The sequence below is a fragment of the Meriones unguiculatus genome, chromosome 14 (genome assembly GCF_030254825.1).
Source record: "Meriones unguiculatus strain TT.TT164.6M chromosome 14, Bangor_MerUng_6.1, whole genome shotgun sequence".
In the NCBI taxonomy this organism is placed as follows: domain Eukaryota; kingdom Metazoa; phylum Chordata; class Mammalia; order Rodentia; family Muridae; genus Meriones; species Meriones unguiculatus.
In genome coordinates this window covers 85,744,888-85,772,030 of record NC_083361.1, presented here as the reverse complement: position 1 = coordinate 85,772,030, position 27,143 = coordinate 85,744,888, and the positions used below count along the sequence as shown (strand labels likewise).

Below are 27,143 nucleotides of genomic sequence, written 5' to 3'. Positions count from 1 at the left end.
CTGTCAGGGGAAATCGGGAGTGAAGTCAATTCCTAACCAAGGAGAGAACTCTTACTGTGACAACTGAGTCATTCATAGAAATCACCTTGTAGACCTGTGCCCCCATGCAACCCGTTCTGGCTTGCTCAGCTCCTGCTTGGGTCACGCAGGTTTCCTGTATAAACTTGGTTTCAGTCTTACCGTCCCACTTCTACCTACTGTCCACATACAGCCTAAGTGATTTTTCTAAATACAGATTTGTAACAACATTTCAGAAAGAGCTTTGGTTATGATGGCAGCGGTACTAGGATTTAAAAGGGATTAATCTATTCACTGTTACCATTCCTTTCTAGCACTCCCTCTTTTAAAATCTATGGAACAAACCTTTAATTCCTGAGCATGGCACTCAAGAATGTGACTGCAACAATCTTCTTTCTCTTTTAATAAGGCATCCTTATTGGGATGTAATTCATACAGCATCAGTTAACCCAACTAAAATACACAATCCAGTGATTTTAGTATATTCAGGATTATCTACTTCTTTTCAAAAAATCAGTTTTAGAACATCTTATTACCCCTAAAAACAAACTCTATACCCATTAACAATCATTTCCATTTCTCTTTGAAACCCCGGAGCTGAGGCAACTACCTACCTATTTATCTTGTCTTTATTATCTACCTATTTATATTTCATATAAATGGAATCACATTATACTTTTAAGTCTCTGTCATACTATATATCAATTTGTTCTTTCTCTTGCCTTCTTTTTCTTTCTTCCTTCCTTTCTTTTTTGAGACAGGTTTATTTCTGTGTAGCCTTGGCTGTCCTGGACTCACTTTGTAGACCAGCCTGGCCTAGAACTCACTGAGATCCACCTGCCTCTGCTTCTCTGAGTGCTGGGACTGCAGGCGTGTGCCACCATTCCCAGCTTTTTCATTTCATTTTTTTTTTTTAATTAAAATTTTCATTTATATTCCGACATTTAAAAAGTATTATTTATTTACTTTATTTTTGTGTGTGCATGTGTGTGCATGTGTGTGTGTGTGTGTGTGGAGCCCTTACAGCTGGAGTCACAGGTGTCTGTGAGCCGCCTGCTGTGGCTGCTGGGAACAGAGCTCTGAAGAGCAGCAGACACTTTGACTGCTAACACATTTCTCCAGCCCCTGTACTTAAACTTTTAAAGGATTGCCAAGGAGCTGGCAACTATAAGCATTTTTTCATTTGCTCAGTGGCCACTTGCATTTACATACACAAGATATACATACATCTTTGGAAAACTGTCTATCCAGTTACTTTGTTTGAAAACTGTGTTTTTTAAGCCCCTCTGCCAGAGCTGGGCAATCAAACCCAGAGAGACAAGTGCTTCTAACAGAAGCTATCACATGGGATCTTTGCTTCATACTATTGCCAGAATTCTCTTTATAGTTTAGTTACAAGTCACTAGGAGATTTAGGTTTTGATTATAATCTTCTACGGGCTTTCTTTTTAATTTCTATTTTTAGATTTTCCTCAAAAATTATTTTTATTATGTGTGTGTGTATGTGTATATACAAAAGTATGCATGTGTGTGATCCCTGTAGAAGCCAAAGGATGACACTGTATCCCTTGGACCTGGAGTTACAAGTGGCCATGAGCCCAATATGTGGGTGCTGGGAATTGAACTTGGGCCCTCAAGAACTGCTTTTAAACTGCCGAGCCATCTTTCCAGCCCCCACCCCCCTTTTATTTTTCTGTGATATCACTTACGGCATTCAAGTTTTTACTTCTGATGAATCAGTTTTCTTTTGTTGCTTGTGCTTTTGTTGTCATATTTAGGAAATCAACAATTCAGAAAAATTTACTCTGATTATGTTTTCTTTGAAGAGTTTCTTATTTTGCTAGCTCCCATTTGGAGCTGTTTTGTGTATGGTACTAGGAGGAGCTTGAATTCAGCCTGCACTGGGATATGAAGCTGTTGCAGTACTGCTTAGAAGCCTGTTCTGTCCTCAATGAACTGTCTTGGTGCAACTGTCAAAATTCAGTTTGACATACTTCACCTTTGGATTATTATTTTTATTTCACTGATCTGTATTTCTAGTCTGTGCTACATTTTGCTTACTGTGGTTTTGTGGAATTGGGAACTTTGTTCTTTGAAAACATTATTTGGTCTATTCTGCATTATGTGAATTTGCACAGGAATGTAGAATGAACAGATGGCTAGATCAGAATAAGGACATGCTATAGAGCCTTTCCGAAGTAACTGGGACATTTTTATGTGGATCAAAAGCAAATCACTAAATTCTACGCTTTTACTAGGCACTTAGAAATAAGCCACTAGGGAGGAGGGCTGGGAAGAAGCTCCTCAGCTCCGTTTCATTGATTGACTATGGTCAAAGCAATGCTTGGAGGCTACAACATTGGACATAGAAATTGAGATACAGAACTTCTAGACGGAGTTTAGCTTCACATGGTGACCAAGGGAAAACTACCAAGCACTATACAGATCTTAGAGGGGTAGGCAGTGTGGAAGTGTCTGTGTCAGAATATGAGTCTACCTAACAGTGGCCACTGCAGGAGCAGCTGCCTCAAGGAAGATTCTTCTGTTTTAGGCAGGGTTTCACTGTGTAGCCGGCCTATCCTGGAGCTCCCTATGTAGACTAGGCTGGCTTGGACTCACAAAGATCTACCGATAGATGTTGGCTGCAGATGCCACAGTAGAGAAAGAAGCTCACCAAGATGCTAAGCATTTCCCGAAGGAGCAGAGGGGTTCAGCCTCTTTGTGAAAGACTGACACTTGGCTAGCTCAGCTGGTAGATGATGAGAGTCTTAATCTCAGGGTCGTGGGTTCATGACTCATATTGGGAGCCATATATTGATTGATGTTGTCAAGCCACAGCAGAGAGAAGCTCACCAAGATGGTGAGGAAGCAGAGGGGTTCAGTCTCTGTGAAAGACTGACACCCAGCTAGTTCACTCATTTTATTCAATTATTCAAGGTTAATTGGGGGCTAGGAAAGGTTCCAACTACTAAAGTAATCTTGCCCTTGCTGACCTCAAGAGCAGACAACTGCACGAATCTCAGTCCTCTTTGACCATGGCTAGTGTCTTGGACCAAGGTCTGTGCAGCTGCAAGCTTTCACATAGCACTAAGTACAGATTCTCTAAAGAGACATTTCTTCAACGTCCAGTCTCAAAACAGTTTCTCAGCCTCTAGTGATTAATGCAAACACAGCAAAGGCCTTGCTGAAACATTTCACCCAAAGCCAGACACAAATGCTTTACTATACATTTCACCACAGAGATCTGCTGCCTCTGCTTCTTGTGTGCTAAGATTAAAAGCATGCTGCCTGTAAGAGGACTTTTTTTTTTTTTTTTGTCTGTTTGCTGAGGTGTGAGAAAGATGTGGGAAAAACTCTGGCAGAGGGCTCCAAGGCCTTGATGGGAGTGGGCAGAAAGAACAATCTCAACTTGGCCCTGTTCTCTAAACAGGATGGGCAGACTTTCGCTCGGAAGTGTGCACATACTGTTCATGCCTAGCTTAGGGAACAGAAATGAGCCAAACGTGTGTGTAGCTTTGGATTTCTTCAATTTATTTTTATTTTTCAGACAGGTTCTCACCTTGCCTAAGTTGCCTCTGAACTCACAGTGTAGGAGGATGGCCGTGAACTTCTGATCCTCCTGCCTCCATATTCCAAGTGCTAGGACCACAGCTCTGCACCACGATGGCTGGTTATGTGGTGCTAAGGACTGGACTCAGGCCCTGCACATGCGCTCTACCAACTGAACCAAGTGTTCTAAATAAAACCTGACACAAAACTCTTTTTTCTTTGTGGTGTGTGTGTAAATGATGGAATTTTCATAAAATGTTAAAGGTATCTAAGGACCAGGGTGCCCCTTCTTTCAACAGCAGTGAATACGCTCCAGTGTATATCTTCCAAAGCTGTTTTCAGAGATGTTGAAAATCAGTGTTTCTGTGCATTAATTCTTCCCCGTCTCCCAGTCCACCTCGTTTCTTCCCATCAACAATTACCTTGCAGGAGAGGAGAAATCAACCTCCCTTGGAGAAGTGTGAGCAAGTTGGTCTTGGATGTGCCTTGCAGTGGGCCCAGGGAGCGCATCACATATAGTAGAGGCAGGAAAGGAAAAGGGGTTGAACAATGGTATCTGGAGCAGCAATGAGAAAAATGGGATACTGGTTACTGCTACTCCCCTTGGAACAAAGCTGTACATAATTGAAGATTTGCTTGGTATAGTTTGCTCTATGTTCAACAGTTACAAACAACATACACTGCCTCATTTAAACTTAATGACCCTATGAAGTAGGTACTGTTATTATTATTATTATTATTATTTTACAGGCCATGCCCTCAGACTGCCTTTTAGTTGCTTTTCTCGTATTTGTTATTATTCGTTCAGACACTAGGCTAGACATGATTTCATATTTATACATAAGGATAACTGGGCAGTTATTCCACACCCCCTGAAACAGGATTTCTCTGTGTAACATCCCTGGCTGTCCTGGAACTCACACTGTAGACCAGGCTGTCCTTCAACTCAGAGATCTGCCTGCCTCTGCTGGGATTAAAGGCTTGCAATACCACACCTGGCAGGCTTTGGCATTCTTATCTTGTGATTACCAGAACTGATCTGATGGCTTCTTACAAAGGGACCACTGAACTCTTGGGTCACCACCTTATGTGGTCACTGGTTCAATACTGATCCCATGCTGTGCCACGAAAATGTGAGAGATGGATAAGATCTATTATAGCAATAGAGTTCCCCTCTCTGGATAGAAAACTCCCTGTTCCTTTATCCCCACCCCAAGGCAGGAGGTTGCTATGTATATGAAATGTGGGCTGTAAGCTGGAAGAAGCAGCATGAAGACTCTTCGTGCAGTAGAACCTTTAATTAGGCATGGCCGAGGAAACCTACCAGGGATCCTGGAGTCTCCATCCCTCGTCTTGCTTGTCTTTCTTCTTTTAAGTGCATCAGACTCTCCAAAGGGGAAATAGCAACTTTTATTTGCCCTTGGCACTCTCCACTGAAGTCTGTAATATTGTACCAGCCACAGATAAACTGAAAGCCAGACAGTAGTGGGGAGAGATCCACCGAGGCAAAGCCAATCACCCTCTCCTCATCTGTGGGAAGAGAAGACAAGAGCTGGGTAGTGTGGCCGGTCTGCCCATCTGTGAGGTTAGAAGCTACACACAAAGAAGCTGCTGCAAATGACTAGAACCACGGAACAAGACTGGCAATGATGCTGAAAGGCTGGGAGCCAGGGTTTGTCGTGAAGTCCTTTTCTGTGCTGTGGTTATCCCCAAACCCATTTTCTTTTCTGAGACAAGGTTTCATGTATCCCAGGCTGGTCTTGAACTTGCTATGTAATCAAGGCTGACCTTGAATTTATGATCTTTCTGCTTCTATCTTTTGAGTGCTTGCTAGGGACACAGGCATGTGCTGGAATACAGCTGTGTCACAGCATGCTGTTTTTATGTGCACTGGGAATTGAGACCAGGACACATGCTCAGCAAGCATTTTACAAACTGAGTTATATCTCAGGCCTCCATTGTGGGGCATCAGAGAAGGGGTGGCACAGCTGTACCTTGTATTCATAATATAAACAATTAGAAAAAATTCTTCCAAGCTTATATACTACTTTCATAGACTTCATGCCTCTACAAATTTTCTCAGGAGTCTGTGTGTGTGTGTGCGCATGCATACACACATAGATATGAAGGGTATTCTTGAAATTATGCAATTTCAAGAATGTTCATTTTCTTATTTATAGTTACCTGTATTTTCCAAATTTTCTAAGCTATAGTTATTTAAGAAAGACACAGGGTATATACTCACTTATAAGTGGAAATTAGATATATAATATAGGATAATCATTCTAAAATCTGTACACCTAAAGATATGTCCATGTGCTGAGAGACAGGGAGAAGAATCTGAGCTGTCTGGTTCAGGCATTTCCCTTACCTCCGTTTATAACACGGGCTTACAGGCACCACTAAGGGTCCCGACTACATTTTATTCTCCGTACCCAGGAGCCCTAGCACAATGGCAGCATAATGAAAGTGGCCCCAGTTCTGAGCAGCATTCATATACCACGTAGTTTACAGATATTATTTCTAATCTTCACACAACCCCCAATGGAAAGTATTATATCCTAACTATACAAGATGAGGAGGAGGTATAATGGTCTACTTCAGGGCCCTCAGCTGGCAAACGGCAGAGTGAAGAGGGCAACCCAGAGTTCATTCTTTTTCTCCTTCCATTGAACCCATAGTAGCTAAGTAAAAATAGGAAGGACTGTGATATCAGCACTCTCTCTTAGGGAAGCTTTTAACTCAAGGAGGGATAAGCTGCCAGACTCTGGCCTCTATACCACTAGTCTTGCTTGGAAAGACAGAACTGACGGAAGGCACATCATACATAGTGGAGGGAAATGACTTGTATGTGTCCTCCACATTATAGCTAAAAACAGATACAACTGCAAAGGCTCAAATGTAAGTAGATTCCTGTATTAAGCAGGTAGTAAAAAAAAAAAAAAAAAAAAAAAAAAAATCCTAAGTATTTAAAATTACAATAGGGGCCTGAAGAGATGGCTCAGTGGTTAAGAACACTAAATGCTCTTTCAGACGACCAGAGTTCAAATCCCAGTACCCATGTGGCAGTTCACAACTGTCTGAAACTCCAAGATCTGACACCCTCACACAGATATACGTGCAGGCGAAACACCAATGCACATAACAAAAAAAGTATATTAAAACTCCACAAGAGAATAACCAAGTGTTCTGTATGATTCTCCTCTCCAGGCGCCTGTGTTCCCAGGGCTGTGCTTAGCTGGAAAAGGAGAGCACATTCTAGAGCTCCTACCTCCTTTATGCCACACTTTGAAGACCAGGGTCTGATGAGGGTCCAGGATCAGCTCTTTTGATAACCTGTCAGGGAAAACCACCAACCACCGTGAGTCAACTATAGGAACCTTCTACAGCATAGAGCTTAGATCTGTGACAGCACCCTATCAGATTAGAGATATTTTCATTAGACATTCTCAAGCAGAAACTCAAGAAATGTTACAAGCAAAAAAAAAAAAAAAAAAAAAAAAAAGAAAAAAAAAAAAAGGAAGAAGGAGATGGATGCCTTAGAATCCAGAGTAAGAGTAGATTCATTTAGTGGGTGTGGTGAGCACATTTGATTGATTGATTGGTTGTGCAATTTGGCTAAAACAAAAACCTTGAAGCCAATGAAAGGCAAACATTTATTATACTTAAAAAGCTTGTTTAATAAACCTGAGTATGGATGATAATTTCCTTTTGTCAAATGGCATGGAAAGAAAAATAAAACCTTATTCAATGGCAAATTACACTCCCAAGTGTTTGTGTGTGTGTGTGTGTGTATGAGCTTTCGATAGTCTTAATATGTATCCCTGACTGGCCTGAAACTTGCTCTGTAGACCAGGTTTGGCCTCAAATGCCAGCCTGCCTCTGCTTCCTGAGTGCTGGGATTAAAGGCTTATTATATCATGAGGACTGGCACCTTTATATTTTAAAAGACAGTATTCATGCATGTACTTTATATAATTATATCAACCTTCTGGGCTTTATGTCTATGTTATTAAAATTGGTTAAGCAATTTTCAAAAAAACCTCATCTAAATTAATTTTTAAAAAGATTAAAAAAAACCAACAACATTGCAATAAATCTTCTAGCCACCAGTTGCTATGAATTCATAAACATTAGGACTAAACACTGCATAAAGATGCACTTTGCAGTTCTGCTCAAACATTATCTATTATATTTCTGGCTTTGAGTTTGTCTCTTGGGACAAAGAGCTGATTCTAAACATCAGAAAATACAAACCTCGACTGCTGTAGGAAATTCCAGATGGGCGAGTCCGTGTTTTCAACCACATGGGTATACACAGGAGACAGCTCAGTAGCTGTCGCAAAGGATACACAGCAGCTGGGCAGGGATACTTTCCGCTCTGTCAAGGGGCTCCCTGAAAAAACAGTGGGGGTGACTGCATTTTAAGGGAAGCTCTTAAATTATCTACTTGGGATTACTTTTTATCTGAAGAAATTTGTGTGACTTGAGTGGGCAGGTACAGAAATTTAAAACAGGCACAGAAATCAACATTTACTCACAGAAAATTATAAAAAATTTCATTTAAAAATAACTATTTAAAATACACATAAACTTATTGTTCATAAAAGATATAAGCAATCTATATACCAGGGAGATGAATGTGCTTGTTAAATTTTTACATAAAGAATTAAATCTTGGTTAATATCTGATATTGCAGGATAAGGTTGATCCATAGTTCGACTTTGTAATAGTCAATGCTGAGAATGCCACTTTGCATATAAAATGGCAGAAGCAAGTTTAGGCCCATTTCAGAAAAGTGTTGGAAATTCCATCCATCCATCCATCCATCCATCCATCCATCCATCCATCATCTATCTATCAAATTCATTCAGCAATTAAGAAAAAAAGTCCTCCAAGCAGCCTTGCGGGGCCACGGAGGAGAACAATGCAGCCAGTCCTGATGCGATCTGATAGGGTAGGGTCAGATGGAAGGGGAGGAGGACCTCCCCTATCAGTAGACTTGGAGAGGGGCATGGGAAGAGATGAGGGAGGGAGGGTGAGATGGGGAAGGAATGAGGGAGGGGGCTACAGCTAGGATACAAAGTGAATAAACTCTAATTAATAAAAAATTAGTTAAAAAAAGCCAAACATTCTACTACAATCTAGAGATAAAATGCTGAAGAATGGTGACGATAACATATTAAAAGTCTTTATTTTTCACAACTAAACTGCTGGGTGTTGTAGCTCATGACTTTAAATCTCAGCCTTGGGAGACAGAGAAACAAGTGGGTTTCTTTGAGTTCAGGGCCAGCCAGGGCTACATGGTGAAACCCTATCTCAAAATAACAAAGGAGAAAACTTTGTTTAAACACTGTAACTCCTATATATAATAGTCTAAAATCAGTTGAAGGTGTTTCAGGCTGTGACTGTTGGCCTTGAGTCACTGCATATGCAATGTACAATATGCATGGTCCGAATTCAGTACCAAGGCTGCCATGAAGTCAAGTATTATAAGCTGACAGAGACACCCCAAGTTTGTTAATGCCTGACTGTGAATTCATGTCTGGTCTCCGTGTAACCAGACACCTTTCGGTGCTGTAGAAGGCTCTGTGAGCCCCACACTTAGCTGTGCAACCCATACACGCTGTGAGCCCCAGGTTAAGGGGCTTCTGGGCATAGAGCACTGGAAGGGGCCTCGCTCGCGTGGGTGAGCAGGGCCATGTCTAGCTCTTGCCTTCCGCCCTTGCTTGAGCTCCTCTTTTGATTTGGCGTTTTCATGCCTTCTTTCCTTTTTCTTCCCTTCCTACTGTGCGGTCAGGCCCACCTCACTTCATGGCCCCTCTGCCTCAGCCCTTAGCACTGGGATTATGGGCACATGCCACCAAGCCTGTGACCTTTGTGTGTGTGACCAGTGACCTTTCCACTACTGCCATTTCACTCTGGCTCCCTGAGCTCATGTTTCTTCTCTGGACACATGCTCTCAAATCACTTCCCATAATAAAATTCTAATTCTAGATGTACACAAATATTCTCTGATCTGTTTTATGCCACTGCTGCCATCCTGAGTTTTACTTTTGAAGCTACTATTTGTAGAAGTCTTGAAATGAAACTACTATTTTGACCTTAGAGAAATTTTGGAGCTTTAGCCAAACAGCGATAAAGACATCAGCTGGGTAGCTCAGGTCTGTCAGGTTCCCTGACTTTCCCATTGTAGGCAGGAACTCATCTGGGGCTTATTTATGTTTCTGGAGAGAGTCAGGCTCTGTAACATTTTTTAAGGCAGTTCAGAAGAAACTCAGTATACCTCCAGTAGCATCGACACACACATTGAGACCAGCTGAAGACTGAAGTGAACCAGCTTTGTAACATTCAACCTCTTCAATCCATTTCCAGCATTTCAGGTATGAAAAGTATTTTGTGCATTTCAGTGAGATTAATTCATATTTGGATAACAGTTTATAAACTGTTTTATTATACACTAAACTCATGCTGATGACAGCTCTGAAAAATCACTAAGATAAGTGACTCTTCCAGTGTCACAAATAAGGCAAGGCAGGGTGGTCAGGGAAGCCAAGCGGCTGGCTTATCACACTTTTGGTACACTAGCAAACAGAAGAACCAGACATGAATGGCTGACTCCTTCTCCAGGGTTTCCCACTGTAATAGTTCAAATTCCCTCTATTTAGTTAAGAGCTTACATTCTTAATATGAGCCAGTGAAACCCTTTCAAAGGCCAGTTTTGTATGTTAAAAATAATTAGTCCAGGGATGGAGAGATGGCTCAGCAGGCATAAAAGCTAGCTCCACAAGCCTGATGACCAGAGTTGTACTGCAAATATTCTCAGTACTCCTCCAGTGAGATGTCCATGCAAAGTTCATGGACCAGCCAACCTGGAGCACACCACAGAGCAGCCTGGAGCACTCTGGAGCACACCACAGAGCAGCCTGGAGCACTTTGGAGCACACCACAGAGCAGCAACCAGAACAAGGAGACACCCTGCCTCACTGACCTGCCTCAGCAGAGTGGGAGGTGAGAATTGCTCCCCGAAGTCCTCTGACCTATATAGGTGCATGCACTGTGCACACATGCATGGACACAATATACACAACACAAAAGAAATAAAAAAAGTTAGTCTGGCTCTTTGAAGTCAGCATTAACTGACATTTCTGTGCTAAAGGTGCACAACTTGAGTCAGATTTGATTCTTGATCCAAGGAGACAAACAGACAATAACATCTACTCCCCAGCTGTAGCTCACATCATTTCAAAGCACTTTATCTTTGTTTTCTAACTCATTTCTAACACAGGGCTGGAGATGCCTGTCTTGTGTGAGATTATTAAAGCTAACTTTCCCTACCTTTCACACAGGCTCTTACTGCGTTGATCATGCTGGCTCTGAACTCCTGAAACCAAGCAACCCTCTTGCCTCTGCCTCCCAAGTGGCTATGACTGAAGGCATGTGCCATTGTACTGGTCTCAAAGAAGTAGCTTTGAGAGATTTTTGTAACAAATGTACTTATATCTCCAGGGGGGACCATGGAAAATTTCCAACTGCTCCATGTTTAAGCTTTAGGGTTGTCTGTAAACCATCAGCATGATGCTTTGTACAAACACAACACAACACAACAACATTCATCCCACTCCAAGGTTTCGGAACCTCAGAGCGAGAGTGCTGTTGGAGGCAGGAGCAAGTCCAACGTGACACTGAAGCACATATAGGACTTGCACAGTACGCCTCCTCAGCCCCATGCTCTTAGAAGACGGCAGTGGAAGAGCGTCTCTGTGATGGAACCTGCATGGTCATCACGTTTAGTAGTTGAGAAAACGAGAAGTGGGTTTGCTGAAAGTCACAAAGCAGTTGTGACCCAGCTGGGCCAGACAAGGCCCTCCAATTCCCATTCTGGAGCCCTATCTTGCCACCATGGAGAGGGCACATGTCAAAGACAGGCTGCAGGTCTGCACGCCTCCCATCTGGCTGATGCACACAGGTTCATGGGTGAGAGGACTACATGTGAGCAACACCACAAGAGGAGCTCTCTGAGGACAAATGAAATCTCTTGGTCAGCTGTCTACCCTGATATGTCATGACCTGACTATTACAAGAGGCCAAGTAACAAGTGATTTACAAGTTGTTAACTCAGCCAGAAATATGAGAGGCCATGCTCAGAGCAGGAGATTATATTTGCCTAGCTGCATCATGAGAGTCAAGATGCTGGGACACAGAAACACATAACAAACTCCTTGACCCAAGGACTAGAACCAGAGACAGTATTTAGTGCACAACACTATGACTCATGAAAGTGTGGTGCTGGTGCCGGACAGCTGTGGGTGCACAGAGGCGGGTGTATTGCTAATAGGTGTGACAAGGTAGGAGTCAGAGTGTTGGCATCACTCTAGCCTACTCTTGTAAGGAGAGGGAGCAAGTCTGACAAATGAGAGAAAAAAAGAAGTCATTTTCAGCAGAAAAAAACAGGGTAAGGCCTGACAGTCTTGAGACTTAACAGTCCTGTACAAACAAGTTGTTGACTGTAAGTGAACACACTGAGAAAGGAAGTTGGACAGGCAGACAAGGACAGGTGGGCAGGATTTGGTGTGCTGTTATCAGGTTTGCATGTGCATAAAACCAATCAAGTACTTGAACTGATGGAGAAACATGGTCAGACTTTTGGCCACCCAAGACAGTCTCAGTAGTAGAATGAGAGAGACTTTGGAGCAGAGCACTGGAAGCAACAACCTGGGCAGAGCTGTCAGGGTTTGAGACTGAGCCTCTCCCAAAGGCTCATGTGCCTGGCCTGCCCACAGTGCGTGGTACTATTTTTGGATGTTGGGCCCAGCTGGAGGAAGTGTGTGTGGGGGGGTGGGCTATAGGTGTTCTATCTAAGCTCCTCTTTCCCATTTTCTGCCAAAAACTGAAGAAAAGCCCATGCCACATGCTCTGCTCACCATGGCCAAGGAGCCATGACTGAACTTTTAAAACTATGAGAAGTCTTTCCTCTTTTAGCTGTTTGTCAGGGACTTGATCACAGGGGATAAAACACATGACTGTTTACTCTGCTTGCCGCTCTATCCCTGGCACTACGACAGCGCTTACTACACAGCAAACCCTTGTAAAGGAATGTTAATTCAGAACATGTCGTTGTTCTGGCAAAAAAAATCACATCCAAAGAACTTCAAGATCTGTGTGACCTGGCTGGAACATAAACATGCCTTAATCCAGGAAACACAGACAAGCAGGTCTGAGTGCCAAGGCCAGAGAATGAGAAGGAGCCAGAAGAATAGAAAGGATTGCTGAAGTTAGTTTGAGGCCAAGCAGAACAATTCTGGGGCCGAGAGAGAAGCCAGACTGAATCAGTCAGCTTGGAGATGAGTTTAAGCCCGAACAGCTGAGCTGAACCAGCCAGCCCAGAGCTCAGTAAGAACAAGTAAGAGTGAGCTTATTCAGCAGTGAGTCTCAGAGGCTGAAAACATTTTAGGCCTGGGTTAGATTGCGCGGAGGACAGAAGCTCCCAGGCCTAGGCCGAGGTCAGCTGATGGAGGCTGTAAGCCTCTGAGATGACAACTGAGGCAGGAAAATAAGTTTAATTCAACAAACCCCACTGTCCATCTTGCTGCTAAATGAACGAATACACAGTGAATAATACAAGTCCTTTACTCTTGAGAGAGGCTGTTCAGAAGAGAAGGAAAACATGGGAAAAATGTCAGTACCATTTGCCCAACGCTGTGACAATCAGAAATGTGCTGAGAGAACAGACAGGAGGAAGCCTTATATCAGGCAGCCTTCTGGTATACCGTAATGCTATATCTAAGCCTTGGGAGTGGAGCTGGAGTGAGCAGCATAAAAGGTGAGAGCAAAGTGCAAATCTTAGTGTGGATGCAAGGCTGAGCAAGGTAAGGGAGGAGGTAGTTTTCTGGAGACTCCTTCACAGTTTGGTGAAGTGTTTGGGCCTCTTCATTTAATAGTGTTTCTTTAAAAACTTGTAATGCAAAACCCATAAAGAAATCCAACTATTCTGGGAGCTACCAAAACTTAGAACTTCGTGATATGAAAGTATACATTTTATTGATAAGAACTATCTGACAAGTGCTCTAAGTTTAAAGAACTGGTAAGAATAAAATGATATTGAGATACTAAATGACACAGAGATGCTGATTTCTAGGGCTGTCAACAATGCAGGCACTGTTCTTAATAGATCTTTTTTTCCCTCTCCACTATCACAACAGTATTCCTTATGACTCTCCTGGGGCATGCAGACCAGTGCCAAGAAGCCCCAGTCCTGGGTATATACTGAGGACCTAAGTGGGTGGAATGGAGGAGGAGGAGGAGAGCTGTGAGGAACTTAAAAATAGAACCATTTATTTGATGTGGAGACTGGATGGTGGACAAGGAAAGAGAAGCACTGAGGTTGACACCTGGCATTCGGGTCAGAATTTAGGATCTGCAGTGTTTATACAATTGACAAAGTCGGCTTTAACATCAGAGAGGCTTTCATGTTACACTTCACCCTTTAGGCTTAGAAAATATAACTGTTGACTAAGATAATTAACCATCCTTGTAGGCCTTGGCGTAACCTTAAAGCTCTGTGAAGACAGAGAGTGCCCTGAGGAACTGGATGCCTAGGGAAAGTGTGCAGTGCATACCTTTCAAGCTCAAGTGCATCGCTCTTTCTACCAGGATACTGACTGCAAAAGTCCCGTCCAACTCAGGAGGGCCCTCCTGGGCGAGGCATGCTTTTGCTGCAGGGCTGGTGCAGTAGCCCTGGGTGGAGGCAGGAGACTTCTGGAGGACACAGGGTGGAGACAGCTGGAGCTCATTGTCCTTTCTGGGGAGCTGCTCAGACTCACTGTGGCTGCTGCAGTCCATGGAATCCTGCTCACGAGTGGGCTCAGTGTGTGCAGAGAGAGGGGAAAGAACCACATGAATGCGCAAAGCAGCTCCAGAGAGGTCAGAAGCATTTCTTCCAAACAGAGGATACACACCTGCAAGAGAATGGAGGCAAATATGCCCGGGTGAGAGAAAATAACTCAGAGGGTGCTTATGGGCCTCTCTGCTGTGACAGGACCACAGGTCTCAATACGCCTATTTGCAAAATGAATCTGAAGTTGGTATATAGAAACATTTTGTCCTTGTCCCTACTATGTCCAATAACATCCAATAGTACCAAATGGTGACATTTCTGATTTGAAGCCAGAACCAAATGCTTTGCAGGCCAGGCAGTATAGCTAGAGGACAGAATTCACACACCAGGGAAAACTAGGTAAAGGCAAGAGGAACCCATCTTCTCTTCTGCATGCTTACAGGTTCCCACTCAGATGTCTCCCCACTGGGAAGCTAGCCATTGCTCGTATCAGCCTCTTTTACCATCTGAGTATGACCTGGCAACATCCCCAAGGATGCATTGGGGGAAAGCGGGAGGTGACAGCAAGCGGAGTCCTTTCTGCACCAGAATTTCAATAGGCCAATGAGCCTGTTGGGGTCATTCTCCAATACTCAGTGGATCTGAACTTCACTGACTTGCTGGATCTTGAAATGAGATTGTGCCTATAGTAGAAGGCATCAGTAGCTTTTTTCGGAATCTCAAGGTTTGCTTTACTAGATTTAACCTATTTGAGGAAAACGATGTTACCTGTCATAGCTGGCAATAAGACAGATTTTTTTTTTTGTCTCTTTATAGCTCTTTTTCTTCTTGACACAAAGATCTCATGGCTCTCAAAAGTAGAAAATGAGTCACTATAGAGAGATGATGCCCACATGCAACTCAGTGGGTCCCTACCCTCAGAAAGTTTGAACAGGTTGCCTGGCTGAGTGGATGTGGACTGACACATTGAACAAACACATCAAACATCTAAGGCTTTTGTACAAGTGGATATAAGCCTTAGACTACTGGGATATGATAGACACTCAATCTGAAAAGCTCAATAGCCTCTTTGGAAACACTTAGTAAAAAGGAGGCATTTGTGATGGAATTCTGACCCTTGACCTCTATTCTGTGTCCCATTTTCTATTTCCTTCAGCAGTGAAGTTAAAAGCCTATCTTAGAAAAAAAAAAAGTTAGTTCAAAAGAGCCTGGCTCACTTCAAAGACTTTCTCCAGTTTCTATAAAGTGACCTGAACTGGCCTAGATAAAATAAGGCACGTAGCATTTGATGAGATACTTCCTAGGGACAGACTTATATCTGCTGGGTGCAAAAAGAACTAATGAATTTGGATAATCATCCAAACTCACTCATTTCTTCTTTTTTAGATCGGGCTACCTGCCCAACAAAAGGGTTAGGGCCATATACCTATAATTGTAGCACTTGAAAAGCTGAAGCAGAAAGATTGTGAGTTCAAGGCCAGTTTGAGATATATCACAAACTCTTTGCCAATCTAGAGTGTATCATGAGACCTTGTTTCAAAAACACCAAGCAAGCAAGCAAAAACAAAATTAAAACCCAAAACAAAACCACATTCCAACAAAAAAGCAAGAAAAACAAAACAGAACAGAAGAAAGACAGGGTCATGACCTTATTTCTTTAACTGCAATTACAAGAGGCTTACAAGAAGCCCTGGGTTTGACGCTCATATGGTGGGCCACACTTATAATCCCAGCATTCTAGCAGTAGAGGCAGGAAGATCTGGAGTTCAAGGTCACCCTTGGTACATAGTGAATTTGAAGCAACCTTGGGCTATGTGATACACGACTCAAAAAAACACCAAAAAAAATTTAGTTGTCTACCTTCAATTTATGCCACAGTCACTAGACTCACTTTTTTTAGAATGCAGAGCTCTGACTTCTCATTCCAGAACCCATTATAATAACTTGTCCTAGCTCTTGGAAGACAACAAACACTTCTGCCTTGACGGGACTAGTTATCTTGGGCATTGTTGTTTATCAGTGCTCTGTGAACCTGTGCGCAGGGTACTTGGAGCATCTGCAATACAGTTAGCTGCTTCATGCCTCTCTGCCTTTACATTCACTCCTCCTCTTTGTCCGCTGGGTTTGGAAGTGCACACCTTTAATCCCAGGACTCTGGAGGCAGAGGCAGGTAGACCTTCGAGTTTGAGGCCAGACTGGTCTACAAAGTGAGTTCCACAAGAGCCAGGGCTATGCAGACAGACCCTATCTCAAACAAAAACAAGAAACAAAACACCTTTCTTTTCCCCTTTCCATTGTTTTCTCCTAAATCCTTTGCACTATCACTTGGGTTGAGATTCTGTCCTTTAATCAAACCTTAAGGACCAGGAGCCCTCGTAGTCCCACTGTACCACTGACAGTAGATTTTTGGTTCTTACACTTCACGTTCATTGTTCACAGTTGTATTCTATCGGATTAGAATATAGACACAATTAGGCTAGCATCTAATTCTTACTCATATTTGAATTCCCAGGGCCAAGTACATGCATCAAGCACCAGATGAATGTTTAAAATTAATGTATGCAGTGCACTGTTTGTAAAATTTAACTTTTTCCTTCTGCCCTTGAGTCAGTTTAGTTCCATGCAGCTTTTCCACACAGCTCTAAGAGGTGCTCCCCAGAAAAGATGAATATCCTGAGAACTATCCAGAGAAAAGAGTATCTTTGGCTGGCGGGTATTCTTCTCAACGTAGCACATAAACTATGTGCTACAGGCAGTCACTGAAATGTACTCAACCTCATTCTATACATGCTAACTGTTGCTTACAATAATTTAGATATCACATTACAAGTACAAATCTGATGACTTCAGGTCCAGAGAAGATGCTCAAACAATGAGTCAAACCTGGAACTTCACTCACCACTGACAGTTAGAGTCCTTGGTGATCTTCCCCCAAGTCTGGACAGGTCTACATAGGCTGAGCCAATCCAGCTGTCAGTATTGTGTGGCCTCTCTAAACTATCATTGCCATATGCTCGCCACACTTGGACCTCTAACTTTTTCTCCCTGAAGTACCAAAGCAGTGACTGGTTCCGAGTGACTTCTGCTCTTTTGGATGCCTTGAAAGTAACCAGGACCTGGTTTTTGTTTGCAGACTCCTTGGGTTTCCTGAGAGGGGTCCAAAAGGCTTCTTGACTGTACAGCTTGTAGCGAAGGTAGCAATATGTATTCTTATGAATGTTCTTATGGCCAGCAAGCAGCACACAGTGTAGAGGAAGCCAGAGTCTTGGGGTGGAGATGGTGACAGTGACTGGCACCTCTTCTTCCATCTTGACAAGATCCTTCAGGCTATTCTCAGAGCTCCAGCCCAGCAGCTCAGCGGCTTCCAATACCCGCTCTCTATCTCCAGGATGAGTGAAGGAAACAGCAATCTCCAGACCTCCTACGATCTTCTGCATGACCTCCAGGTGCTGAGGCAGGCCTTCATCTTCTGGTAAAATGACAGGGTACCATCCTGTGATTCCTTATGGGAATAAGAAAAGATTTCTAATCACTGCCTTCAAAGAGAAAAACACACACACTCTTTATATCTCAATTTCCCATTCCCCTGGCCCAATGCTGTAGAAACACACACTGTAGGGATCTTTCTCTGACCACTGAAAGGCAATGAGATTAGATAGGAAGAATAAGGCTAGGAATTGAAAGATCTGAGTTCTTCCTTTGGGCTACACTCCAAACTAGTGGTTTATTCTGGATAAGTCATTATATAAGTCATAATTCTCATTTCTATATGGCACACATGGGAAAATTCACACTGATCTTATTTACTTTAGCTGTTATAATTGCTAAATGAAACAATTGTTGAAGAAGTGCTTTAAAGAGAAGTGTTATAGAAACATGAAATGTTACCATTACTGTGTATTGCGAGTGCACAGAAAGGGAATGGAACAAGTCAAGTATTCTGGGGTCCCGTTCCAGGCTGCATCTGTCTGTCCAGGCCTTTATGTGGTCATCTTTATTCCATTTGTAGTGGAGGACAGGAGAGTGGAAATAATGGGTAGATGCTGATGAGATTTCAAATTCTGCTACTCAATAGCTATGAGGTTTTGGCAAATAACTTCTTTGAGCTCAGCTTCTCATCTGCCAGATGAAAATAGGGCCTCTGTACGCTGAGGCTTATCGTGGGGCTCAAGCAAAGCTGAGGAAGCACATTACAACACGCCATGTATGCAGAGGCACTGCCACTGTCTTCTCATCACATCGCCGTCTTCCCTAAAGTACGGGGAGTATGGCCGCTGTGACTGGAACTCTTCAAACGCCTCAGAGAACTGTGAGGCACCTGCTGAGTTCACAGCATGTCTTAGGGGCAGGCTTCCTTGTGTCTTTTGTATATTTTGCATGGGAGTGAGACAAGATCAGCTCATGGAGAGCAGATTAGCATGCGATTACTCAGGATCCTTACCAGAACTCTTGACCAGCAGATCTTTGGTTGGAACCTTTACTACTCCAAGCAGATAATCCTTGCATGTCTGGATGCTGATTATATCACTGACTGTTAAATGAAGCAAAAATGAGTCGTTACTGAAGCCTGTTTACAGCATACTCCTAGAACACTTCACTTCTACCCATGAGTCAGGGCCGAACTGATGCATTAGGGATTATATTGCTTACACCTCAGAGTCCAAACGTCCTTCAGACTTTTTAACCAAATTTTCCTTTTCACGCACATGGGAAAGGAGCACAGAACTCACAATGAGCATGCATCCATTCTTCATTTAGATTCCGCCATTAACATTTGAACACAGTTGCCGTTTCCCTTTATACTCTTTCATACACATTTCATGTGCTCATTTTTGCTATGTCCTTTAGAAGTTGTAAAGATTATGACTCCTGTTTCTCAACTTTTCAAGCTATCTCCTGGAAGGAATTTGCCATCCAAAACAGAGCCCCATTTGAGTCTGAGGGTGATGAGCCATTTGGTGCTTACCTGATTTGGTATTTTCATGATAGATAGCAAAAATAATTTCTGCAAACTCTAATAGCTCTGCCAGAAAACAGGCTTCTCCACTACAGTGCTGAGTCACTACGCTGCATGGAAACTCAATGTGATGGGAGAACTCAGGGCAGAAAGAACAGGCCACAGGGCGGGTTCGGCGCTGTTCCCCCTTGGGCAGGAAGGAGAGATGAGTGGTGACAGAAGCATTGACTCCGACGGTGGCACTGAACTGTAGAGCGGGTTCCTGCTCAGCCAAAGCCCTGTGGGAACAAGACAGAAAATGAGAAGAGACCACAGCTTTATGAGAACTCAGCTTGCACGCCCAGGAAATAGTTCTTCTACTGTCCCAAGATCCCAGAATGCTCATCAACTTTCCTATCTAGGCTTCCGGCAGTGTCACAACATGTTTTCTTTCTCTTTCCTGAGACAGGGTTTCTCTGTGTAGCCTTGGCTGTCCTGGACTCTCTCTGTAAACCAGACTGGCCTTGAGCTCACAGCGATCCACCTGCCTCTGCCTCCCTGCGTGCTGTGATGGCACGTGCCACTGCACTAGCTCACAATGTACTTTTTTAGTAACTTAGGTATGACAGCATATTTGCATGGACTGGTCCTAAAGAGGAGTAGACACTGACATTAAAACTTGTTCTCATATGTATTAGTTTCCCTATTCTGTAACACATTTCATAATGTATTTAGCATATTAATATAGAAGTACCTGAAGATAATTTATACATAAAAAGCACACTCCAACTTGAAAATAAGCTAACTTTTAAGTTAAAATGCTTAGTTAAAACTGGGAGACTACTGCTACCTACAACGGGAAACTCCAAAGTTTTAATGTAGGGAGTAAAGATCGCCCTCCCTGAAGGGCTGGACACAAGGTTACCCTGTCATCGTGATAAAGTGAGACAAAAACTAAACTTTTTTTTTTTTTTTTTTTACAATTTTTAGAACACACCACAGCAAGATCACCCTGTGAACCTAACACTCCTGCTTAGAGACTAGGGTAGCCTCTGTAGCGTAACAAGCTCAACTTTAACTCTAGTCTTGCCTTCCCTCCTTCTGGATAAAACTTACTGAAAAAGCAATGCAGTAAAGTCATGGCCCTTTTTGCCCTTTCCCAGAAGAGCGACTCCCAGCTGGATGCTCCAAGCCCTGGGTGGCACCTTCTTACTAAGTCATTCTCTGCTTCCCTCTGGTGTTTACTTCCTACCGTCGCAAGGAGCAGCAAACCCAATTTGTTCAATGAAATTGAGTCCTGTAATCTTGGTGCAGTGCCCTTAGTGTCGTTCGTTATTGGCAGATTAGTATTACCAATTTTATTGCTTGGATATTTGGGGTCAAAAAGGCTCAGCAATTATGAGCACTTGCTGCTTTTATTGAGAGAACCCTGGTTCTGTTCCTGGCATTCACACTGAGTGACCCACAACTGCCTATAAGAAGTTCAGATAACTTCTTTTGAATTCCAATGGTGCATTCTTTTGAATGCACATGGTGGGTGCACACAGGCGCGCGCGCACACACACACAGAGTGATCAAATAAAAATTTACAATACAGCACATTTTTAGCACATTTTCGTTTATTTTTGTGTACACTTACGGAGGTCAGAGTATAACTTGTATGAGTTGGTTCTCTCCTTCCATATGGTGTATCCCAGGGACTGAATTCAGATCAAGGCTTGGCAACAAATGCTTTAACCCACTGAGCCATTCTGCTGCCCCCAAAAGTATTTTAACAAACACTAGGATGCCACTGGATACTTACTGAAAGTCTACTTGGAGAGTTTAGTAAGGAGTGGTTTACTAGGCTGAACCTTTATCAGCTGTCAGCATCAGACCTCACATGGGCAGTAACCAGTAAAGTTCAAGGTGAACAATCTGACTCAGTCACAAAAAGAGAAGAGTTGGTGAGAACTTATCTTCTTCCTGAAGTCATTTTTGAAGTGAGCTACTTCTATTACTGCCCATTGCTGCTAGAGCTCATCCATGTGGCGTGTGGGGTGCAGAGGATTTCAGCAAGTGCCTAACTAGAAGAACTGACAGTCTAGTGTGGGAAATGTATGCCCAATAGAGACAGAGCAGCACGTGTTACTACCCAGGCGCTAACGGTAAGGGAGGGCTGTAGAGATGCTACAAAATCACAAGGAAACTAAGAGTTTAAACAGCTAAGAGGAAGAATGTTTAAGGCCAAGAGAAACAACAGCAAAGACCTGAAGGAGACAGCCACACAGTTCCCCTACAGAGAGAGACTGGGTAAAATAAACAGCAAGACAATGGACCTGAGCGGGGAAACGGGTATAGTGTGTTGAGAAGCAACAGTGGGCCAGTGATTGGAGTGGAAGAAGCAGAGATTACAAAGATAACAGAAACCTTACAAACTCTGCAAAGACTGTGGCTTTCTTTTAGTAGACACATGGTCAGGGTTGGAGTTGGTTTTAACAGGTCATCAGTCATTACATTGAGAACAGATAGAAGGGCTACAAGATGGAAAAACAGGAGGTGATACTCAGAGATGGACATATGTGATCACAAGTTTATAAAGGACATGCAGCAAGCGCACAGCGTGGTTTCAGTGTGCAGAGCATAACCATGGCAGAAGGGGGCTAAAGAGGGGAGAACACAAAGTTGCTGCAACGTGAAAAAGCAGATTCAGTGACAGTGCCAAGAGTCTGCAATTTCAGTGATGAAATTCTGAAAGGCTTTAACAGAAAGTCATGGTTAGTGAAATGGAGCATTTTCACAAGTCAGTCACCCACGGGGGAGTACCATGCTGTAGACCGCAGCACAGGGAGGTCTCAGCCAACCACCCACACGGGAGCATGATGCGGTGCTGGCTGCAGCACAGGAAGGTTTTAAAAGCACTTTTCTAAGTTGGACTTACTTGGCTGCTGCCTGCAGACCACTCTGATAATCTGGACTGAGATGGAGACAGCTCGGGCAGCAAGAACTCCCTCTGTTGTTCTAGGACTGCGCAGGTACCTCACACCCACATCCAGCAAACCTGATGAATGAGAAGAGGAAGAAAAAGACTACCAGGTTAGTGGGAATGCGCTCTGTTCCCCAAAAGCATCAGCTCCTAGCCGGGGCAGCAGGAGAAGGATGACTGCAATCACGGTGAGTGACAGAAAAGATCTGTCCACGGTCCGGGTCATGTGCATTGCATATCATGTAAACCACATGTCGTCTTTTCTAAAAGTCTTCCATACTGCAGCCTCATTCAAAGAGAGCTTTAAGGGAGAACTCAAGAAGCCCAATCACAGGGGCTCAGAAGGAACAACTCAATCTTAATTAAGGCAAGATAAAACCTTTGGTTTGGCAGATACTCTTTTGACAAGTATCACAGTAATTTGGCTTAGAAAGCTAATTTTGATAATCTTGCAGGATGGATTGCCTTTCTGGAAACCATCAGCTTGTAATTCTATTTAAAGTGCTAACTAAATTCTTGTTACGCTCTTTCGAGCTCTATCGCTATCTATCTATCTATCTATCTATCTATCTATCTATCTATCTATCTACCTACCTACCTACCTACCTACCTACCTACCTACCTGGGGTAAGGAGAGGTTAAGTGTGGAAGTCAGAGGACAACTTGTGGGAGTTGGTTTTCTCCTTCCACCAAACAGTTCCTGGGGACTGACTCAGGCTATCAGACTTAGCAGCAGATGCTGAACCACCTTGCTAGCCTTAATTTAACTTTCTCTTGGGGCTGGAGAGATGGTTCAGCATTTGTTGCCCTTGCAGAGGACCCATGTTCAGTTCTTAGACCCATGTGGAGGCTCACAACTGCCTGTAATTCTAGTTTCAGATGCTCTGATGGCCTCTGCTGACTTCTGAGGGCAGTGCACGCATATGGCACAGATGCATATGGATAGGCAAAATCTGAATACTCGTAAATATAATCTTAACTCCCACAGATGTTCCCTGGAGATGCTCTCTCCTCACACGTGTGCACACACACCAACAAAGGCTTTTAAACCTTCTCCCTTACAGTCAATTTCCAATCCAAGCTAATTCTATCCCAACAACTCCACTATGCTCACGTTGGCTTAGAATAATTTCCTAGTGCACCTAAAAAGTACTTAGCATTTATACTATGAAGGCTTTTTAAATGCTTAAGATTTCAAGGTAAAATGAGACAAGCAGCATTTATACAGTCCACATAGTTTCCTAAAATTACGTCAAAATTGCAATATATATTCTACACTCATCTTTCTAAGAGAGGGTGAGACTCATAGTTCTCATCAGAGACTCAAAAAGGTAAAAATCCCTAAAGTGAAGACTCATTAATTCAGAAGAAATAGGATATTTCTATACACTGACTTTGAAAAGGAAAATCATAGCAAGTCTGCAGTCACCTGATGACTGGTTCTTCAACTCTTTGCTGCTCTCAAGTCTGGGGGTTAACGGGAGGCTGAAGTTCTGCATTCCCATATCTTCACGGTGCTGCATGGTTACCATGGCACAGATCCTTGATAATGGCAAGGTTCCTTTGGCAACCATCTGGTCCCTTACGTTAGGATAATAGTATCTGAAAACCACAAAAGCACACGATGCCAGCTGGAATAATTAGGTGGATGAATAGCACAGTCTGCCCTAGTGATCAGTTTTAGTAGCTGGTTATCCTTGGAGGTCAGCTGTTTTAGATTGGTGGTACACGGCGGGGGCTGGACTGGCTGGATACACTGCCAGTGCAGGATGCCTTATGACTATGCACTTCCTTCCGAGCCGGGTGACTGGGCTGCCTATACTGTACCTGCACCAGATTTCAAATTGGACTCCACCTCCAGGCACCAGTCCCTGGGAGAAGGCACTTAGCAGCAGCCTTTGCACTGGAACTTCGGCTGGCAACAAGAGAGTGTGATGGTGCTCGCTATTAAAGATGGGATCTGGAACACACAGTGTGGTTGAAGTTCTAAAGGGCTTCAGAGTAATTCCTTTGGGAAAGAAAAGAAGTTGAGAATATCTAACAGATCAGTGAATGCATTATATTTACAGCACATTGACATATATATATATATAGCATTCAACTACTTCTGTGAGAGCACAGATGAGGATGTGGATACCTTGAAGGTATGAAAGTCAGTCCCAGATCTGCTACAACCTGCATCTTCCAACTAACATTTCTCTGTGGCTATGGTCCAGTACATACCATGATAAACTTGATCAGATCCCTTTTCTGGTAGATAGTAGAGGACATTTTCTATGTCCTCTCAAATAGTTATTAGTCCTTTACACAATCATACCAGTTTCTGTGAGTAGGAGTTTTCAAAAAGGGTTTGATTTGCATTCTTTAAAAGACTGATTATAGCTCAGTGTTTGGCTATAATTTGTTTCCCAAAACCTCAAGTGCTGGAGACGCAGCCTCTAGTGCAGCTATGCTGTGAGGTGGTGGAACTTTAGGCCTAGGCTCTGGAGGGAAGTGGTCAGGCCACTGATGGTGGCCTCTCTCAGAAGGATTACTGCTAGTCTTTGGGACTAAATTGGTCTTTCCAAGAGTAAATTGGTACAAAGTGATGCAACCCCAAGGGTTTGGGCCTTCTAGCACACAGCTTTCTGATTTGGCTTATTCATCATTGTGACACAGGCAAGGGGGGCCACAGTAAAGGCCAAAGCAATGGGGAACACGCCGCCTCTAAAACTGACTAAAATAACCTCTTTTATTTTCTATTTTGTTCTATCACCAAAACAGACTAATATAGTATTTTTCTAAGGGCTTTTTAGTTATTTGTATATCTCTAGATAAATTTCTATTCAGCTCTTAGCCAAGTTTTGTTTTGTTAAACCCAGGGACTTATCTATGCTGGCTCTGTGATCAACTGATGAGCTCTGACACGAGACTGTTCGGAGACAGTCTCACACCAAGTTGTCCAGACTGTCCATGAATGTGATCTTACAGTCTAAGTTTCCCAAGAAAAAATTTTTTGAGAGCTCATGTAGCCTAGGCTATCTTCAAACTTGCTATGCAGCCAAGGATGACACTGATCTTTTGAATCCCATCTTCTACCTCCCAAATGCTGGGATTCTGTGTGAGCATCACCATGTCTGACTTATGTGGTGCTGAGGATCAAACCCAGACCTCTGTGCATGCGAGGCAAGCTCTCTACCAATTGGGCTACGTCCTGAGCCCTGGTTTATTAAAAACCGTTTTAAGAGTTTGTAATATATTCTGCATATAAGTCTCTTCTTGGAACTCTAAAATATTGGTAACACCTGGTAGCCAGACATGCAGAATGATGAGTATTCCTTCCTACTGGATGAGATCAACAAGGCAAGACCCGCCTTCTTGAGTTAGTTCTTGGAGAGATCAGAAGACAGAGATGAAAAGGGCAGGGCAATATAGTGAAAGAAACTATGGCTCTGGGTCTACTAGGTCTTTTTTTTCTTAAGATGGGGGCTCTCATAAGGTATGTCAAGCCGGCCGTGGGTTCTCAGTCCTCCTGACTCTGCCTCCCAAGTGTTGGGATTACACATGTGTAGCACCATGGTTATCAGGGTTGGAATCCTAAACTCGGCACTTGTTAATGAGGTAGATCCAGGCACGTCACCTAATGTTCCTGAAGTTTGTTTTCTCTTTAGCAGAAAAACAGAATAAAATCTACCCAGAAAAGTAGCTTGTAAGGTTTATGATTATGATCTACATGAGGTAGTTATGTATGCAGACATTATTAGTTCCTCAGAAACAACGGTCCCACATCTTCAACCCCCTCATGTATTCAGAATGACTTTGTAAAGCATGACTGCCACAAAATATCTCTCTCTCTCTCTCTCACACATTCGCAAGCAAATAAGCATGTAAATAAGAACTAACATGTAAATAACTGGTAGGTTTAGGGAAAAAGTAAACAGAAATTCTTTGTATTACATAAGCGTTCTTTAAATCTGAATTGTATCAAAATTAAAAAATTATATGAATCCGGGCTGGAGAGATGGCTCAGCAGTTAAGAACACTGGCTGTTCTTTCAGAGGTTTCGAGTTCAATTCCCAGCAACCACATGGTGGCGTTCAACCATCTGTAATGAAATCTGATTCCCTCTTCTGCTGTGCATTAAAACAGTGTTCATGCACATAAATTAAATAAATATGGATCCATGTTTTGCTACTTGTTTCCACAATGGAAATGCTGAAGCAATGGTCATAAGATACCTGGAAGACACTGCATGAGAAACCTGCCCACACCTTCCAAAACCAGAGATTAGGGAAACTCTGGCATATTCTCTAACTCAACACAAACAGCAAAGTACAGCAAGAAAAGGTATAGTGTATGAACGTATTACCCCATGTTGTTAATGCACATGAAAACATACTATGAATACTATGACACTGTCAAAAAAGTAATTAGTTAAAAAGCAAAACGAAAACTTATCTCTTATGTCACTATCTAGGTAATATTGGGAACAACTAACAAAAAAAAAAAAAATCCACCCAGAAAAAACAAAATTCCTAAGAATGTCCAATAAAAGAACCAAACACAAATGGAAAGATGTGGTCTTCCGGCCTACCATTTTCAAGGAAGTCAGGTCCTTGGAGCACACTGGGTTGGAAGTCTTGGAATGGGAAATGGTACTGGACGTAACAGTCTGCTTCTCCCCACACTGTTGCCTGAAGGGGCACGAGCCCTTTAACCATCACCACATGGAACTCAAAGCGGTGCTCCATCAATTGGTTTCCCTGGTTTTCTGGCTATGAAAAGAAACAGATTCTGGTGAGCTTTAAAGGTGAACCTGTTTAGAATACCCCCACTTGTCTATGAAAAGACCTAATAGAA

At 42.9% G+C, this 27,143-nt stretch overlaps 1 protein-coding gene across 1 annotated transcript in view; it reads right to left on the bottom strand.

Annotated features, from left to right (window-relative positions):
- C2cd3 (C2 domain containing 3 centriole elongation regulator) overlaps window positions 1-27,143 on the bottom strand; it is a 96,258-nt gene that overhangs the window by 23,398 nt on the left and 45,717 nt on the right. The window contains exons 17-28 of the mRNA XM_060367661.1: window positions 26,878-27,058; window positions 24,132-24,312; window positions 23,734-23,906; window positions 22,256-22,379; window positions 19,370-19,638; window positions 18,845-18,934; window positions 17,303-17,905; window positions 14,186-14,524; window positions 7,824-7,962; window positions 6,838-6,902; window positions 4,891-5,096; window positions 3,989-4,122 (exon numbers count right to left, since the gene is read on the bottom strand). Of these exons, the coding sequence (XP_060223644.1) occupies window positions 3,989-4,122; window positions 4,891-5,096; window positions 6,838-6,902; window positions 7,824-7,962; window positions 14,186-14,524; window positions 17,303-17,905; window positions 18,845-18,934; window positions 19,370-19,638; window positions 22,256-22,379; window positions 23,734-23,906; window positions 24,132-24,312; window positions 26,878-27,058 (2,504 nt within the window). The remainder of the gene's footprint in view (window positions 1-3,988; window positions 4,123-4,890; window positions 5,097-6,837; window positions 6,903-7,823; window positions 7,963-14,185; window positions 14,525-17,302; window positions 17,906-18,844; window positions 18,935-19,369; window positions 19,639-22,255; window positions 22,380-23,733; window positions 23,907-24,131; window positions 24,313-26,877; window positions 27,059-27,143) is intronic.